This window comes from Sciurus vulgaris, assembly GCF_902686455.1.
Source record: "Sciurus vulgaris genome assembly, chromosome: 10".
NCBI classification, from domain to species: domain Eukaryota; kingdom Metazoa; phylum Chordata; class Mammalia; order Rodentia; family Sciuridae; genus Sciurus; species Sciurus vulgaris.
Window position 1 is genome coordinate 129,059,319 of NC_136470.1, and position 18,531 is coordinate 129,077,849.

The following is an 18,531-nucleotide window of genomic DNA, read 5'->3' on the forward strand; positions in this document are numbered from 1 at the left end:
TCCTCCTCCTCGTCCTTCGGGCAGGCCCCGGGGTTCAGAAGCGTCGTTCTGAGTCCAAACAGCTCTCCGCGGAGCTTCTCCTCTGGCAACTGCCTGTAGCTCTGGTGCAGTCACTCAAATCCAAGCGGCCACGCTCTTCTTCCTCCTCCTCAGGGCAGGCCCCGGTGTCCTGAGTCCACACAGCTCTCCTCGCCACTCCTCCCCTGGGCAGCCGCCGGAGCCCCAGTGGTTGCTCTGAGTCCCAGCGCTGTGCCGAGCGGCCTCCTTTACGGCGCTCCCAGTTGTCCGAGTTCACTCCCTAGCCCTTTTTAATTTTTATTTTGAGAAAGGGTCTCATTAAGTTGATCAGGCCACATCCCCAGCCCTTTTTAATTTTCATTTTGAGATAGGGTTTCACTAAGTTGATCAGGGCCTCGATAAATTGCTAAGGCTGACTTTGAACTTGAGATCCTCCTTCCTCAGCCTCCTAAGCCACTGGGATTATAAATGTGCACCACTGTGCCTGGCTAGTGATGCCTTTTTTTCATACAAAATGCTCATGTGCTTATAGAGAACCTTGTCAGATTTTAATGACTTTCATATTAGATTTTCCCATCACTCAGCACAGAGCCCAGCCCCCTTCACTGCCATATGGTGTATGCTCAGAGAATGCAAAGTAATGCTAACATCAACCACAGTTAAGACATAACTTGGTGGATAAGCTATTAGAGGAGAAAAGCCACACAATATATCACAGAGCTAGCCATTTAAAAAATCAATTGTTATTGCTTTATGTCCTTAGCATACAGAATTGAGAACAGGCTCAAGACACACTTTCTTAGAACTTACTTTTCTCCATACAAAGTATTAGTATTCTTAAGTATTAGTTAAAAACTCCTACTTGCTGATAAACTCTTTCCTCTTAACCTTCGTTATTGAACATGAACAGCTGCCTACTGAATAGCTATGATATTCCTATATTTAAAAGTTTCTCAAAATCCTAATACATCACTAACACATGAACTCATTCTACTGTACAAGTTTCAAGAAATATGTACATGAACAGAATAAAATATATAATTGCCCTCCATACTCCCTTTTTCCTGCCCAGAGGTAATCCATATTAATAGCACACATAGGTATATAAATACTTTTGACTCTAATTTTAAAAAAATTAATGAGATCAGACCAGGTGAAGTGTTCTGCCATGTGCCTTTTTAAACAATATTACATTGTAAAGCATGTCATGTTGGTATATAGACATCTATTTTATTATTTCTAACAGTGGCCCAGGAGCTCATAGTATGGCTAGTTTACTCACCATCCCCTGATGGCCAGGCATTTAAGTTTTTTCCAGATTTATAAATACTGTGAACTGGGTGCAGTGACTCATGCCTATAGTCTCAGCTACTCAGGAGGCTCAGGCAGGAGGATTATTTGAGCCCAGAAATTTGAGACCAGTCTGGGCAACAGAGACCTTGTCTCAAAAAATAAAAATAAAGAAATAAATACTGTGGCAACCAATGTCTTTCTGTGTGTGTGCATATGTACTTACTTATCTACATATACATACAAATGAGCACAGATATGACCATATGTACATATATGTCTATATAAATGTCTTTGTAAATATTTATGAAAATTTTGGGGGCAACTTCTTAGGTTGGAAGTTCTGCGTCAAATTACATATCCTGTTATTCTATAAGCATTAAGTGACCCAGTTGTGGATTTTTTTTTTTTTTCTTTGCCGTACTAGGGATTGAGCCCAGAGCCTGCACATGCAAGGCAAGCGCTTTTCTACTGAGCTACATTTGCAGTCCTTTTTTGGTTTTCTTTCGAGACAGGGTCTCAGTCAGTTGCCTAGGCTGGCCTCACAGTTGCTATTCTTCTGCTTGAGCCTTCTGAGTAGCTGGGATCACTGGCATGAACCACCATGCCAAGCCTCTGTTGTGTTTTCAAAGACGTATGTCCATCTTCAGTGTACTTCATAAAATTAAAGACCGACACTTGCTCTTGTCTCATCTCCTTTCCCTTCTTCTCTAGTGACCTTGCAGATGCTCTGGTGATCTTCCAGCTCTATGAGATGATCCGAGTGCCAGTTGACTGGAACCACGTCAACAAACCTCCTTATCCTGCTCTCGGAGGGAACATGAAGAAGGTGAGTGAGATAATGACCATGGGTCTGTTGTCATTGTTCTGATATAAAACAGAAGATTTAGAGTTTCGTAAAGCGTGGTAAAGTATGGTCAGTCCCCACAGCTGTTTCAAACCAAAATATGTTAAGCTTAATAGCCTTTTTACAAGTTTGGAAAGTTGAAGGCAGACTTCCCAGTCAGAAGCTTTATATAAATGCTTTCTTCTTTAGCAAGCTGTAGTACTTAATGTTCTTTGAGATGTAAGTGCATTCTTATTTTATAATTGCCACAACTTGCTGAATCTTTACTGGCTATTCATTCATTTACTCAGCAGATATTTGATTACCATCTGTGTGTACAGTGCCATGCATAATATGAAAAAATACAAGTCATGGAGCCCTAAAGAAATCAGGAAGTTAAGATATGTGTAAACAACTGCAATATAGGACTGTGTAAGCAAAGTGATAGTATGGGTTAAAGAAGAGAAGGCCACAGGTCACCCTTATGAAAGTCTTCATTCAGGAGGCTAGATTTGAGTTAGACCTTGAGAAATGGATTGAATTTTGTCACAAGGTGGATGGAGAAGGGGCTGAGGATTAAGCTAAATGGTAATTGTGAGAAAGTGTGTTTCTGGGAATTAAGGATTAGTTTTGCTGTAGCAGAAGATATTGATAGGTAAGCAGTGATCATGAACACTAAAAATTGGGATTGGAGCAAGATATTAAGAACCTTGACTACAAGATTAAAGAGCATGGGCTTTAAACTGTAAGCAGTGGGAAGTTCATGTTTTTTGAAGGCAGTGACTTGATTGCAGCTGGTGGAAGAAAATCTGGTAGATGATTGTAAAAAGAAGTTCTTGTCTTCTAGTATTCTTCAGATGGGATCAGGAGTCTCCTTGGTGTTCATGTTTGTTCTGCTGAAACCTTTTTGGATTTGTTTCGCATTTCCTTTTTACCATTTTTAGTGTCATTTGCTTTGTAAAGTAAAAGTACACAGGACTTTCAAATTTTAATACTTTCATTTAATCTCATCATTTTGTTTAAGGATAATTTAAACATACTAAACAAATTAGTGGACTAAATTTTCTAGAACTTACCTGTTTATTATGAAATTGACCAGCATTTTCATAATGTTAAAACTATTAGTAGCTGAATAAGTAGAAATATAACCATATTCCTGGACAGAAAGACTAAATAGCATAAAGATATCAATTTTTCCCAGTTAACTTAAAAGTAGAACATAATTCCAGTTGGATGCTAAAAAGACGGTGTGTGCGTGGAGCAGGGAATAAGTGAAACCATTTATATATATATATGTGTGTGTTGAGGGTGAGATTTATAAAGTGATTTTAAATTTTCACCAGAAGAAGAAAAAGGCCTGAATAGTCAAGAACATTGTCCAAGGATGTTGAGGGATATTTTGGAGGCATTAGAAAATAGTCATGTGCCACATAATGATGGTTTGGTTAATGATGCACCACATATACTATGGAGGTTCCCTAAGATTGTATCACCTGGTGACATCATGACCACAGTGACACAGTTCTCATCAAGCAGTACATGGCTATATATAAAAATTTATAGCGAGGGTACAGTGGTTGAAATGTCTTAGTATGAATGTAAAAATGGAATGGAATAGGATCACCTAGATATCTTAATCCTAAGAACTTAATAAATGGCAGTGTGGTTCCTGAATTCAAGAGGGAAAGGGAAGATCATCCAAAAAATGATGCCACAAAACACCCAGTTAACTATTTAGTTAGAAAAAAAAAAAGGAATCTTCACCGTATATCATCCATCAAAGTAAATGCCATGTGGATTTAAGGTAAGGAATGTTAAAATATAATAAAACTCTTAAGAAAATATAAGTGAATGATTCTCAGTGGTCCAGTGCCTCCAAGTTTAATCCCTGGTACCCCCCCAAAAAAAAATTTAACAGAAAATAATGATGGTAATACACAGGAAAACTTTTCACCCACGATAAAGAAATGCAGTTTAAAATAAGAAATTGCATCCAGTGTTAAGAGGATATGTTCCTTTTTAGAATGGCTCTAGAATCAGTTTGGTAATATGTTATCAATAATCTAAAAAAAAAAAAATCCTTTGACCTAATAATTTTAATCCTTTTCATTTACCCGGTGAAAAATCAGGAACTCAGACAAGAAGTTGTGTGCCAGATTGCTTATTACCATAATGTTTAGTTCCAGTAGAACATAATCTAGTTATTCAATAAAGCATTAATAATGACTCACCTACAAGATGAAGTAAAATTTGCCATTAAAAATAGTGTTTTAGCTGAAGCAGGAGGATCACAGGTTCAGAGCCAGCCTCAGCAACTTAGCGAGGTCCTAAGCAACTGAGTGAGACCCTGTCTCAAAATATAAAATCAAAAAGGGCTGGGGATATGTCTCAGTGGTTAAGTGCCTTTGGGTTCAATCCCTGGTACCAAAAAAAGAAAGTAAAGTATTTTAGTAATGGTGGCATGGCAAAGGGCAATATACACAACTGTGTATGTACTTGATATGAATTTAATTTGCTTAAAACATACACACAGGAATGCTTTCAAAAAGGACTTCTAATCTTCCTCTACATCCCGAGAATGAACATATATTTATAGACTTCGCAATTTTAAAAAAGTAAAAACTGAGCTGGGGGTGTACCTCAGTTGGTAGAGTGCCCTCCTTGCAAGCACAAGGCCCTGGGTTCAATCCCCAGCACCAAAAAAAAAAAAAAAAAAAAAAAAAAAAAAGAAGAAGAAGAAAAGTAAAAACTTTTGGGCTGAGGTTGCTCAGTGGTAGAGCACTTGCCTTGTACTTGTGAGGAACTGGGTTCTATTTTCACCACTGCATATAAGTAAATCAAATAAAAATCCATTGACAACTAGAAAATTTTTTAAAAAAGCAAAGACTTTTAAAAGGAAATACATCATAATATTAAACGTTTTTGAATCGGTAGTGTAATTATGAGATTTATATTCATATTTTTCAGTATTTTTGATAATTGAACTGCCTGCATTTTAAAATTTCATTTGATTTGCTTACAGCTTTTGTCATAGAAGTAGAATTCAGAAAAATCTTATTTTTTTTAGAATTCAGAAAATCTTGTGGAATAATTTCACATAAGTTTTTTTCCTTCAAAATGTAACAGGAAAACACAAATTGAACTATTCACTATGCTTGGGATTTTTTTTATGTTAATTGCAACATGTTACAAATATTCAGAATGTTTCCTTTCAACAAATACTAGCTACTTAGTAGAATTAAACATAAAGCATGAGATAAATTCAAGATATTTTAAAAGCAGTACTTCTCCTGACACATCATCACAGGGAATTATTTTATGAACTGTGGACAATCATCAACGAACATCACTTTACTTCACTTATAAAGTTCATAAAACTGCACCATAAAATATATTTCTTCATTGCTTTTTCTGCATTTCTTTTCACTTGGAAGCTGGTGTCATGTTACATAACTCTTCTCATTGTCCAAATGATCCTCCAAAGCATTTGAAGTGCTTGGAATCATTCTTCCGTTCACTCTCAGACTGGGCTCTCCAACTTTTTTTTTGCTTTCTTCGTGTTCATTTCACCCTGCTTCCCATCCTGGGGATTGAACTCAGGGGCCCTCTATCACTGAGCTACCTCTTCAGCCCTTTTTATTTCCTTGTTTTGAGACAAGGTCTCACTAAGGTATGCAGGCTGGCCTTGAACTTCTGATCCTCCTAACTCAGTCTCCGGAATAGCTGGGATTATAGTTCTTCACCATCACGCTTGGCTTTGTGTCCATTCTTAACTTCTATGAGTTCTGCATATTTTAGCCTGACAATTCTCAAGTATTTCCAAGACTCAGTTTGTGCCTAAAGCTCTTAACTTCTATATTTTCAGCCTCAGGAAGCAGATCTATTTTTAGGGTTTTAGATACTACCATAAACATGACTGACCCCTAGGAACCTAACTTCTCATTCTTTCTCTAGTTTGGTACCTCTCCAGATCTTAGATGTGTTCTGCCAAATTTGAAATCAGCTATGGCCCCAAATAGGACATCATTCCCCTTATGTTAACACCCATTTCCAGTTTCCCTTCTATTGTTGGTCATACCAGCGTCCCCTTAGTCTACACTAGCAACCCTGAGATTCTTTTCACCATCATCTCTCTTAGTTATTTTGGTCAAACTGTAAGACAGATGGTCCTTTACTGAAACACATTCTACACAAAAGTGATTATTGTAGTTTGTTAGCAAAGTTTCCCATTCAAATGAGTATCCATGGTTTTTCTCTTCCTCTTCACAGTTACATAATCAAGAGTGCTGGGTTGTTTTTTTTTTTTTTTCCATAAATTAGGAATCCATTCCCTTTTATTTTTTTTTACAAGTCTATAAATTTCTATAGCATTTATTTATATTGAACAGGCATAATTAAATATGACTACTAGAAAAACTAATTTTGAATTATTATCTCCTTGCATTTAAAAAACATGAATCCAAATCAGATGTTTTATTGATTTATGAAGTGAACCAGGCAAATGTTACAGAAAGTTCAAAGGATCTCCTTGCATTTTTTTTTTTTGTTGTTGTTGTTGTTTTGAAACCAACTGAACTTTGGGAATTTTTTCTCTTTTTTTTTTTTTTTTGATACTGGGGTTTGAACTCAGGGTGCATGACCACTGAGCCACATCCCCAGCTCTAGCTTTTGTATTTTATTTAGAGACAGGGTCTCACTGAGTTACTTAGCACTTTACTTTGCTGAGACAGGCTTTGAACTCGCAGTCCTCCTCTCTCAGCCTCCTGAGCAGCTGGGATTACAGACGTGGGCCACTGCACCTGGCCAAATTCTCTTTTTTAAATAAATTTGTTAACTTGTTAAAAAAAAATCTGTTACTTGTGTGGCCTCTTTTTTTGCCTTTCATGGACATACTTCCTTATTTTTAGAAAAAAAAAATATTACCTGTTTATCTCTGGTTGAATTGAAATGGAGCCTTAACTACCTTGGAAACAAAATTGAGAGAAACTAGTTATACTTTTTTTTTTTTTTCTTCTTACCTGTTTATTCCAAAAAATACTTAGTACATGCTTTTCTTCCACTGGTGATAATATACAATTAAGAGAGTTTACAATTTCATTGCAGGAAAACTCATCTGCATAAGAATGAATGTGTGCGCGCACACACACACACACACACACACACACACACACACACACACTTCTATTCTGATAAAAGAAGTATAACACTAGATGATGGGAAATAAGAATCTTCTCTAGAGGCCAGAGTAGACCAAAAAAAATTAAGTACAGAAAGAATTTAACCAGACTTAATATCACTAAAAATAAGTAGGCAGGCAAATAATTTATTGGTACTTATATATCAAATTTTGACTGTTGGCAGGGCACTGGGCTGGAAGTGGGTAGATTGATATAGATTTATACATGTAAACATTTTTGTTCTTTAAAAGGAGCTATACAATGAGTAGCAAAAGAAATCACATAAAAGCCAAGTATAAATAAAAGATGGTGCAAAAGCATTGCAATATAAGCATTAATAGGAGTTCAACAAGTTCAGCAAGCATTATTAGCCGGTTCAATGAAGGTTAAGCCTTTGTTAAATAAAATGGGCTAAGAGCTGAAATTGAGGATGAGTAAGATGTGGTTAAAGACTATAAGAGATGAAATTAGATTCTTAATGAAACAATGACTTTTCTATTCCTTAATTTAAAATATAGACAAAACATAATTATGTCTATTAGTGGAATGCAGGAATCTAGGTGTTTAGTCACATATTTGCCATTAGTAAGATGTGTAATCTTGGATAGTCAAGACTCACAAGATAAGACAGGATCTGAATGCTTTGCAGCCAGCTGTTCTATCTAGGTCACCCCTTAGTGCTTTGATATCTTTAGCTGTAAAATGGAAATAAGTATTCCTTGCTTTCACAGGGTTATTATGAAATGAAATTCAGTCATATAAAGTGTTATTGAATTATTTTTCAGATGACTGAATCAGGTTGACATACTCAGGAGATGTTTTTATACCCAAACTTTTGCTTGCTTATAGATTGAAAACTGTAACTACGCAGTGGAGCTTGGGAAGAATAAGGCCAAATTCTCCTTGGTTGGTATTGCTGGGCAGGACCTAAATGAAGGGAATTCAACACTTACTCTGGCACTGGTATGGCAGCTGATGAGAAGGTAAAGGCTGATGTGTTTAGAACAACACTGTCAGTTCCCTTCAACAAGTTATCAAGCTAAACTTTTAGCTATTTTTGAATAATAATAAACATGATACATATACAATTTAAAATATTAATTTTGTAAAGGATTTATTATTGATTACATGTACTAGTAAATTTCATTTTAAAATGGGTCTGTTCATCTCACTTTATTCAGAATGGCAATTATCAAGAATATAAGTAATAATAAGTGTTGGCGAGTGTGGGGGGAAACAGGTACACCATACATTGTTGGTGGGACTGCAAATTAGTGCAACCACTCTAGAAAGCAGGATGGAGATTCCTCATAAAAGTAGGAATGGAATCACCATAGGACCCAGCTATTCAAAAGATCTAAACTCAGCATACTACAGGGATGCCACACCAATGTTTATAGTAGCACAATTCACAAATATCTAAGCTATGGAACCCCACCTAGGTGCCCTTCAACGGATGGATGGATAAAGAAAATGTGGTATATATAGACAATGGAGTATTACTCAGCCATAAAGAAGAATGAAGTTATGACATTTGCTGGCAAATGCTTGGAAGTGGAGACTGTCATGCTAAGCGAAATAAGCCAATCCCCCCAAACCAAGGGATAAATGTTTTCTCTTATGTGTGGAAGCTAGTCCAAAACAAGAAGGAAAAGAAAAAGAAGAAAGGAACAAGGAGAAAGAAAGGAAAAAGCAAGAGAGGCGGGCAGAATTCCATCCAAATAGAAGAAAGATGAGTGGAGTAGATGAAGGTGATCAAGGGGGAAGGAGGAGAAACAGATTCAGTGAAATGAATCCGACCTAACTTTCCTTTGTACATATATGAATATACTACAGTGAATCTCACCATCATATATATTCACAGACCCTAATAAAAAAAAAAAAAAAACAGTAACTAGCAGAAAAATCAGTAGAGGGAAGGAAACAGGAAGGGAAGAGGAAAGAAAAAGAGGAAGTACTGGGGAATTAAAGTAAATTATATCCCATGCTTTATAATTATGTCAAGATGAATTATAATGTTATTTATAACTTAAAAAACAATGAAAAATAAGAAACAAAAAAGGAAAATGGGTCAATCTCTAGAAATTTACTTTGCATTAATAACTCTTAAAATGGCTTTGTAAATTCTTCTAAAATTTTTAAATACCACATTGTAGTTTTTGTTTTTACATAGTGAGCTTTGGAACTCTGGACTGTAACCAAGTGCAAATGCCAGGCTAACATTAGAACTATTTATTAGAACTGAACTATTTCTTAAATATTTATCTAAATATTGACAAAAATGACATGAAAGCAAATATGTGTCTTCTTTGTTGCAGGTATACATTGAATGTGTTATCAGATCTTGGAGAGGGTGAAAAAGTAAATGATGAAATTATTATTAAATGGGTCAACCAGACTCTTAAAAGTGCAAACAAAAGTACTTCTATTTCCAGCTTCAAGGTAATCAAGAGTACTTAAGAAATTTTTTCTGTAAGCTTAGGAAGGAGCTTCTTATTGAGAATTATATTGGTTAGATAGAATGACATTAATGTAATATCTTGGAAACACATAACTTAGGAGTTTAGGTATACTAATAATTTGGCATGTGTAAACTAGAAATACTGAGTTTGAATTTTTATAGTTGTGATTGGTTATCCTGTTGAATATAAATGCAAGGTAATAGATGTTGGTAATCTAATCTTAAGAAATAGAATCGAGCCAAAAAAAAAAAAAAATCCAATTGTCAAATGAAAAAGAAAGATAAAAGCCATTGTTTATATAGGACCTATAATGTTTTGTGCTCCCTGGCAGCAGTCTCAGAATTGTATTGACATCATTTCCAAGGCATAACAGAGCCAGCCAAACCGATTCAAGTGGGAGTTGAGAAAACTGGTAGGAAAAAAAAAATCTTGTCATCTGGCTTCATAATGCACTTAACACTTCCAGGCATTTGTGGATGATCCATAAAGCACTCCAAGATGTAATCTGCCCATACATCCCACTAATTTTCATGCATTTTCATTGTGTTTTGCTTCTGCATGCAAGCTGGTGTTAACTACAAATGAGCATGTCTGCTTGTATAGCTTCATTCAGTGAGCTTTGTGTTTGTGATTTTATTGTGTGTGAAAAGCTAGCGATTTGTATTTTTTGGTGAAATAAAGAAGTGCAAACAGATTAAACAGCTTATGTCCTAGTAACTATCTACCCATCTTTATTCTTTTCTTTGCCTTTGCTCTATTTGTTTAATAACATTATAGAGTGGAAGAAATATTGGAAATTGATAAATTCAAATTTTTCCTCTTTACCAAAACCTGAGGCCTCAAACAACTGTATTAGGAAGTTGGATGTTGGCAGAGATGTTGCCCATGTCCTAGTTCAAGTGCTTTTTTTCCTCTTTTATCTTGAAAAGAACCAATAATGTTTAGTTTTTATTGTTGCTTATTTTTTTTAAAGGAATTTTCCATTCATGATTTGTCTCTATATTTTAGATAGAAAACACAATATAAAAATGTGAAACAGGATTGGGGGTGTATTACAAACTTCTCTAACTGACAGTTATACTTTAAAATTGTTATACTGAAATTATATGCATTTATGAATTTAAAATAAGCATAGATAATTAAACACATTAAAAGCATTTAGGAAAAATAATATTTAAGTACTTACTATACAAATTAACTTTTCTGGATAAACAAAAAGAATAAGAAATAATTTTGGCCCTCAATGTCCACCATTTATTTGAAAGACAAATTTGTATAACTGAGAAGGTAACAATACTAGAGAGTAAATTATAAGATATGATTAATACAATTAATACATTGGGTGAAGTCTAATAATTTCCAACTCAATGGTCAATAAAGAGTGAACGGAGAAAGTTGATTGATGGAGAAGGGCTTTGAATTGGTGGGGTGGGGGGAAGAATAAGCTAGAAAGGTCCATCTTGAGTAAAAGCAAGTCTGAGAAAGTGGGGAGAAAGAGATTGGTGAGGGGCAGGATGTTCTAAGGGATGTTGTGCTAGATATGGACTAGATCAAGATTGTGGAGGATCTTGATAAAGATCTTTTTTTTTAAAAAATATTCTTTTAGTTGTAGATGGACACAATACCTTTATTTTATTCACTTATTTCTATGTGGTGCAGAGGATCAAACCCAGTGCCTCACACATGCTAGGCAAGCGCTTCACCACTGAGCCACAACCCCAGCCAGTCCTTGATAAAGATCTTAAAGGATGTTGAGTAAGGGGAGTAATGTAAGAAAGGAGATCATTTTAGGAAGACTATTATAAATGTGGTGAGCAGCATGGGTTGTAGGGAGTATGGTGTATGAACAAAGCGTAAGAATCCAAGGCAGTGCATGAGAGGTGAAATAAGGGTCTGTATGGGGGTGGTCACTGGGGAATTTCACAATGGATATCTATGAACCAGTGTGAAAGAACAGCTAGGACTTGGCTTCTTGATTTAGAGAAGTGGGGGTTAGAGAGCAGGGACAGAATTCCTCTTTTGGGCCTAGGTAATCTGTAAAACAGAAAGCACAGAGAAATGGGAGTGTCAGGAAGTGCAGCTGCTTTCTAGAACAGGTGATGAATTCAGTCTTTAGCTTACTGAGTTTGAGGCAGAAGAAATGAGGAGATAGATGGAAGGAGACACGAAGACTGGGAAGACAGAGTTGGTGACCAGCTGGATAGGAGAGAGAGTTGAAAATGGGAGTACAGAGACCCTCCGAAGGAGAATGCTCGCAGAGAACAGCAGCCAGACAGCACAGAAGCAGGAGCACTGCTTACCATTTTGTAGGTGCTTGGCAGAGTACTCTTTAAAGACAGAGCAGATGACTAAGAAATGTGCCAGCAACTGCTTGAAAATAGTTGGGCTGGGGGAAGTTTTTTCCAGCCATAGAAGACATTATGCCTGAAGGTTTTAATAAAATGGTGCTAATAAGAATTTATTAATAATAATCAAGGTAGTGTCGAAAAGACAAATTTACTCTTTTTAGTTGCAAAGTTGTTTTCCCTCACCAAGAAGATAGGGAAGTGAGACATCACCAAACATAACAATAATCATAATGACCACGTTGAGTCCCACGTGTCCCTGTGCTGAGCACTTTACACACTGTTTCCTTTAATTCTTTCAGTGAGCAGAAAGGGGAGCACTAGAATAGTTAGATTAGATAACTTGTCCACTGTCATGCAACCTTTAAGCAGAACAACTGGATTTTACATCCAGGACTGTCTACCTGCAGATTGAAACCCAAGCTTTGGAGTTGTATGGCCTTGAGTTTGCCTCTTAGCTAAGCCATTTATTTGCTCTGTGACATATTGCTCAATCATTCCTAAATATTCAAAGCTTACCCTGTGTTGGGTGCCTTGCTAGTTACTGTGATTACATAGTGCCCTCAGAGAACTCTTATTTTGTCAAAGAGACAAATAAGAAAATGAGAATCACAGTATAGGTGTCAGCAATACCATATGAATCATTAATGGGAGATGGGGGCATATGAAAAGGGTCTGTTTTACAGAAACCTTAGCAGTCTACACTATTAGCCGGGCTCCATCTATAGATGCATACAACAGAACTTATGTCTACGTCAGCATCAGCAGTTGTTTGACCTTGGGCAAGTTATTCATTTCTCTGAGCTTCAGTTTTCCCACATCTAAAATGAAGATATTAAGACCTATCTTATAGAATTCTGGTAAGACTAAGTTAACAAATGTAAAGAGCGAACCAGTACCTGGCACATATGAAGGGGTCAATAAATGCTGCTTACTATACTATCGGCCCTGCCAATATGTAAAGGGCATTTTATGTTGAGAGGTTCCTGTGAAGACCTTTAGGGACTAGTGGCACATCACTGCTTTTCACCTTTTATTTTTAAAAATAATAAGAAAAGTGAGGGGGTAGAATGTGCCAATAGTACTTATTAAATTAAGAGAATAAGCTAATGCAGCTCATTATCTTGAAAATCAAGCTGAGTTCTAGGCTTTTTCTCTTTAAAATTCTAAAAATTGTTTTTGCTTAATTTTTCTGTGATTAACCCAAAGGGAAAAACATAGAAATCTGTATTTCAGATTAAGGATTTTCACTGTAGCCCCTGCCACTTTGCAAGAGACTTTCACTAATAACATACCTACAGGAAAGTAGGCCTGTTATCATCGGATAACAGACCTGATATAATCTTTAGAAACTTAAATTTTCTTTCAACTCGGTGAAATCTTTCCCCAAGGTGAATCATAAGGAAATAGGTAGAAAAAGAGTCCTTGTTTTCAAACTCTATATAGAGAAATATTTTAAATATCAAATAGGTAAAAAAGTGATCGAAATAGAGTACAACTAAACAAATCATTTTTTTGAATCATCGTAGAAATATGTGGAAGGTAAACCCATTTTAAATTTATTCTAGAATGACATCAATATTAAGATAATTTTTAGAAAATGTAACAGTATAGAGTCATCTAGAAAGTTTATTAAAAATCTAGATCCCCAGCCTTGTCCACAGATAACCTGACTTATTAATTTGAGAGCAAGGCTAAATTTGCACTTTTTTTCTTGTGCTGGGGATTCAATGCAGAGCTTCTTCCATGCTAGGCAAGCTCTCTGTCACTGAGTGACACCCTTTAGCCCAAAATTTGCACCTTTAACAAGTATCCCAGGTGATTTTCAATGTAGTTGAGAAAACAAGTATGAGAATTTTTTAAAAACAGAGACGTACCAAAAAACCAGACCCAGATTGCCAGTGCAAGGTAGACTAAAGAACCCTAATTAATTTTACCTTCCATCTCTACCTGCTCTAAATATGATTTGTAAAATAAGCATTTCTGATAAAAATAATTTTTTCTAAAATTGATAAAGTAAGTGGCTCACAGGTCATGTCCTGTTAACTCTTCTTCACATGGCTTCAGATTGTTTTGTCAGATATTTACTCTCCCACTCCTTCATTTTTATCCAAAAGATCTAAAAGCACCATACGATGGTGATACATGCATATCAATGTTTATAGCAGCACAATTCACAATAGCCAACTTATAGAACCAGCCTAGGTGTCCATCAGCAGATGAATTGATAAAGAAAATGTGGTAATTATATGCAATGTAGTTTTACTCAGCCATAATGAAATTATGTCATTTGCTGGTAAATGGAGGGAACTGGAGAATATCATGCTAAGTGAAATGATAAGCCAGTCTCAGAACATCAAGGGTAAATGCTTTCTCTTATATGAGGGGGAAAGGAGGCAGAGAGAGAGGAGGAGGAGAGAAAGAGAGAGAAATGGATTAAAAGGGTGGATAGGAATCTCATGAAAATAGAAGGGAGACTGGTAGAGTAGTAGATGGGGATCAAGAAGGAAGGAGGAAGTGAGGCTCTAAGGAACTTAGTGAGACCCTGTCTCAAAAAGTAACAAGAACTGGGGATGTGGCTTAGTGGTTAAGTGCTCCTGGGTTCAATCCCTGTTACCCCCCTCCCCCCCAAAAAAAAAAAAAAAAAAAAAAAAGAGGGAGGAGAAGGCATGGGAAGTACTAGGGAATAAAACCTACCAGATTATGCTGTGTCCAAGTGCAGACATACCACCGTGAATCTTGCTTCTATATATAATGATTTTGCACCAATTAATAATGACTGGAGAAGGGAAATCAGTAAAGTAGAGCAAGCAGTTCTGGGGGAAGCTGGCGGGGAGGAAAAGAGAAGGTACTGGGGACAGAGATTGAACAAACTATGTTATGTGCATGAACAAATATGGCATCATGAATTCACTATTGTGTATGATTATAATGCATCAATAACAAATGTAAAAAAAGAACCCACATTTGACTAGGTGCAGTGGCACCTGCCTCATGCTTTTAATCCCAGCTACTTGGGAGGCTGAGGCAGGAGGATCACAAGTTGGAGGTGGCATCAGCAACATAGCAAGACCCTGTCTCAAAATAAAAAAATAAAGTGAAAAGGGTTAGGGATGAGCACCCTAGGGTTAGGGAATTCAATCCCCTGTACCACAAAACAAAAACCACATTTGGCTAAAAACTGTACTGGATACTTTCACCTATATTATAATATTCCCAAGAATCCTGTGACATTCCCATTTTAGAAATTAGGAAAAGGTGTAGTTTGGCTTCAAGAAACAAATACCCACTTTAATGTGGCTTAGGACAAAAGGAAAGGCAGTTACTACAATAACAAATGGAGAGGTAGGTAGACTTAAGGACTAGTTGAGTCATTAACTAAAGAATGTCATTCGGGATGCTGGGTTTTTTTCCATTCTGCTTTGCCATCTAACATGCCAACCTCACCCTAAAGCTGGTTCTCCTCTTGATTATAGGATAGCTGCTGGTTGTGACACAGGTTTCATCCTCTCATTCACATCCAGGAGGAGGGGTTGCTGACCTTCCATAGTCTAATTAAACTAGACCCAAATTATAATCACTGTGGTAGCAGGCTAGATTTACTCCATTAAACTTAGACTAGTATTTTTCAAACTTTCTTCCTTATTATTCCCCTCTGGAGTATTTTTAGACATTTATTTCCTAATCGCCCCTTTCCTGTGAAATTTTAATGCAGATATACTGCATATGTTTATGCACACTGTATGCTTTATATATATAAATTTTATTGCCCTGCCTTCATTAAGAGAGCATGGCCTACACTTTTGATTCACTCCTGAAGCTCTGGATGGGACCAGCTGTCCTTGAAGCACATGTCCAGATGGGGGACAATGGGTACAGAGCAAAAATATAAATTGTTAGAATGCAGAAAGTAAGGAGTGAATGGATGCTGGGCAGGCAAGTAATAGCAGCCATTATTCAAGCTGAGAAAAAGAATCAATAGTGTTCAAGTACTGGTAAGTGGCAAAATCAATTCAGATCAGATTTTTTTTTTTTTTAACTTCAGCTACAACACTCTATCCACTAGAATTTAGTTATTCATTTTTAATTCACCTCAGAGGTAACTGAGGTAAAATGGAAAGTATCTTGGACATTAGAGTCAGACTATCATGGGTTTTAATACTTGTTCTGTATTTACTGGTTGTGTTAAACAAATCACATGAGCTTTCTGAACTTCACATTCTTTATCTTTAAAAGAGGCTTTATAATTCCTTTTTTATTAGGATTTTAAAAAGAGGATTAAATAAGCTAAAATATGTAAAGCAAGATCAGTCCTTTATAAATGTTAGTTCCCTTTCACTATTTAGTTTTTCTTTCTAAAAAATATTGAGTGAAGGCTTGGAAATTCATAGTCTAAGAAGTATTACCAGAACTTGTAAAATTATTAATTTAAAATTTCCTATTCCCTTTCAAAAGTTATTTTTCACAGAATGGATACTATAGTTAGCATACTTAAGAATACTCACATCCCAAACCTTATTCAGGTATGTGACAACTCTTTACACTATTATTTGTAAAAAAGACTGAAGGAAGAGTATTGTAAATGATTTTGTGTACTGGTTACAGAAATGCTTAAAATTTAAGTACAAAGAAAATTTATAGATTACATTCAGTTAAGTGACTATGACTAGAAGAGATAAATTTGTGAAAGTTAAAGGTAAGGTGTTTAAGAATGTTCTTCCATGCTTTATTTCCTAGGATAAATCGATTAGCACAAGTTTACCTGTCCTAGACTTAATAGATGCCATTGCACCAAATGCAGTTCGTCAGGAAATGATCAAGAGAGAAAACTTTTCTGAAGAGGACAAACTGAACAATGCTAAGTAAGTCTTCAGAACCCAGTTCTCTCAGATCCTTCCAGGAAAGGATTGTCTTGTCAGGATATTCCATTTCAGTCAAAATGTGTTTTGACTTTTTTGGTGTTACTCAATTGTTTCAGTACATTTTAAGGTACAGTTTGCATGGGGAATATGATTTAAGAGTCACAACTTTAATAACTTTTTTGTAAAGTAAATCCTATCCAAATATTTAATTCTTTTGTTAAAATACTTAAGTGGAAACACAGTAGATAACAAATAACAAGATATTTTTCTTGTCTTTTCAAGATATGCCATTTCAGTTGCTCGAAAGATTGGTGCTCGGATTTATGCATTACCTGATGACCTCGTAGAAGTAAAACCAAAGATGGTTATGACGGTGTTTGCATGCTTAATGGGAAAAGGACTGAACAGAATAAAATAATGAAACTGATATGGTCATCTGCCACATTAAAGTGAATGCCTCACAGTTTACAGAATTATGAAATGTAGTGGGTATAAAATCAGAGTATTGTATGCTTCAAAGTTATATATTCATTAATGAATTTAACATTCTGTTTATATTAGTTAGAATTTATCATCTTTTTGGATAACACCATTTATTTACTAATCAATACTGATAGTAGAATGTTTGTTATTAAGCTGATGTTTCATGATTAAATTACGTTTGTTTCCTAAAAGTCTAACAGAAGCAAGATTAATTCATTCTTTTTCCATGGTTCAAAAAAAAAATCAGTACAAAAATGTTTTTGCAGGTCCTGCTGTGAAATGTGTTTTGACTTCTTTGGTGTGTTATTTGTGACCTTAGATGTATTCAAAGTCATAATCCAGTCCAATCCTTTCATTTTTTCTCCAACTATGTAGTCTAAAAATTTAACCTTTCTGTAAATTTCTATAATGTCTAAAATTTTAAAGTGGCAAGTGTTGCTCATTCACATTAAACTTTTTTTTTTATAAATAAGAACTAATTCTTAATAAATCCCAAATTTCACTCTCTTGTATAAGTAGCATGATTTTTTTACTTAAAATGTAATTTTAACTGTGTTACTACTTTAAACTTATAGTTTGGTAATATAGCTTTATCTATGACATGCAGCATATACTGTATATTGGTAGGAAGTTATTAGAGAAATGTGTGTATATATATTTTGCACTTTAATTGCCCAGGTTTGCTTAAATGGTATGATTAATTGGTCAGTCAGCCAACCAGTAGGTATTTATTTTATCCCCACAATATATGTAACACTTCAGTTTGTGGATGTCTGACGTGGAGGATTTCTTTTACAGATATTCATTACGAATGTGCATATAGTTATTTCTCAACTGATTCCTTCCAAATACTTGTATCCAGACATTGGCCAGAATAGGTAGACACTATTCTGTTAGTTTCATATTATGATTAGTAGCTTAGGTTTATAATTAAACCTAGATAATTTGGAATATGCCTACTGAATATCTTTAGTAGAAAGTAACCTAAAACTGATATTCAACAGAGTATTTCTACATGTGTTTTTCACAGTCTCCTATAAACTGGCAATATTTAATGCTTGTGTTACT

The 18,531-nt window shown here is 35.6% G+C and overlaps 1 protein-coding gene across 3 annotated transcripts in view; it reads left to right on the forward strand.

The window, feature by feature from the left end:
- Positions 1-17,969, forward strand: part of PLS1 (plastin 1) — a 114,484-nt gene extending 96,515 nt beyond the window's left edge. For 2 of the 3 annotated variants that reach the window (XM_079101087.1, XM_079101088.1), the window contains 5 exons: positions 2,023-2,137; positions 8,161-8,294; positions 9,630-9,753; positions 16,856-16,980; positions 17,263-17,969. In XM_079101087.1, the coding sequence (XP_078957213.1) occupies positions 2,023-2,137; positions 8,161-8,294; positions 9,630-9,753; positions 16,856-16,980; positions 17,263-17,398 (634 nt within the window). In that variant the 3' untranslated portion in view covers positions 17,399-17,969. Of the gene's footprint in view, positions 1-2,022; positions 2,138-8,160; positions 8,295-9,629; positions 9,754-10,104; positions 10,186-16,855; positions 16,981-17,262 lie in introns of those variants that run through there. The other variant, XM_079101089.1, reaches the window with a different exon arrangement.
- Positions 17,970-18,531: the final 562 nt, after the last annotated feature.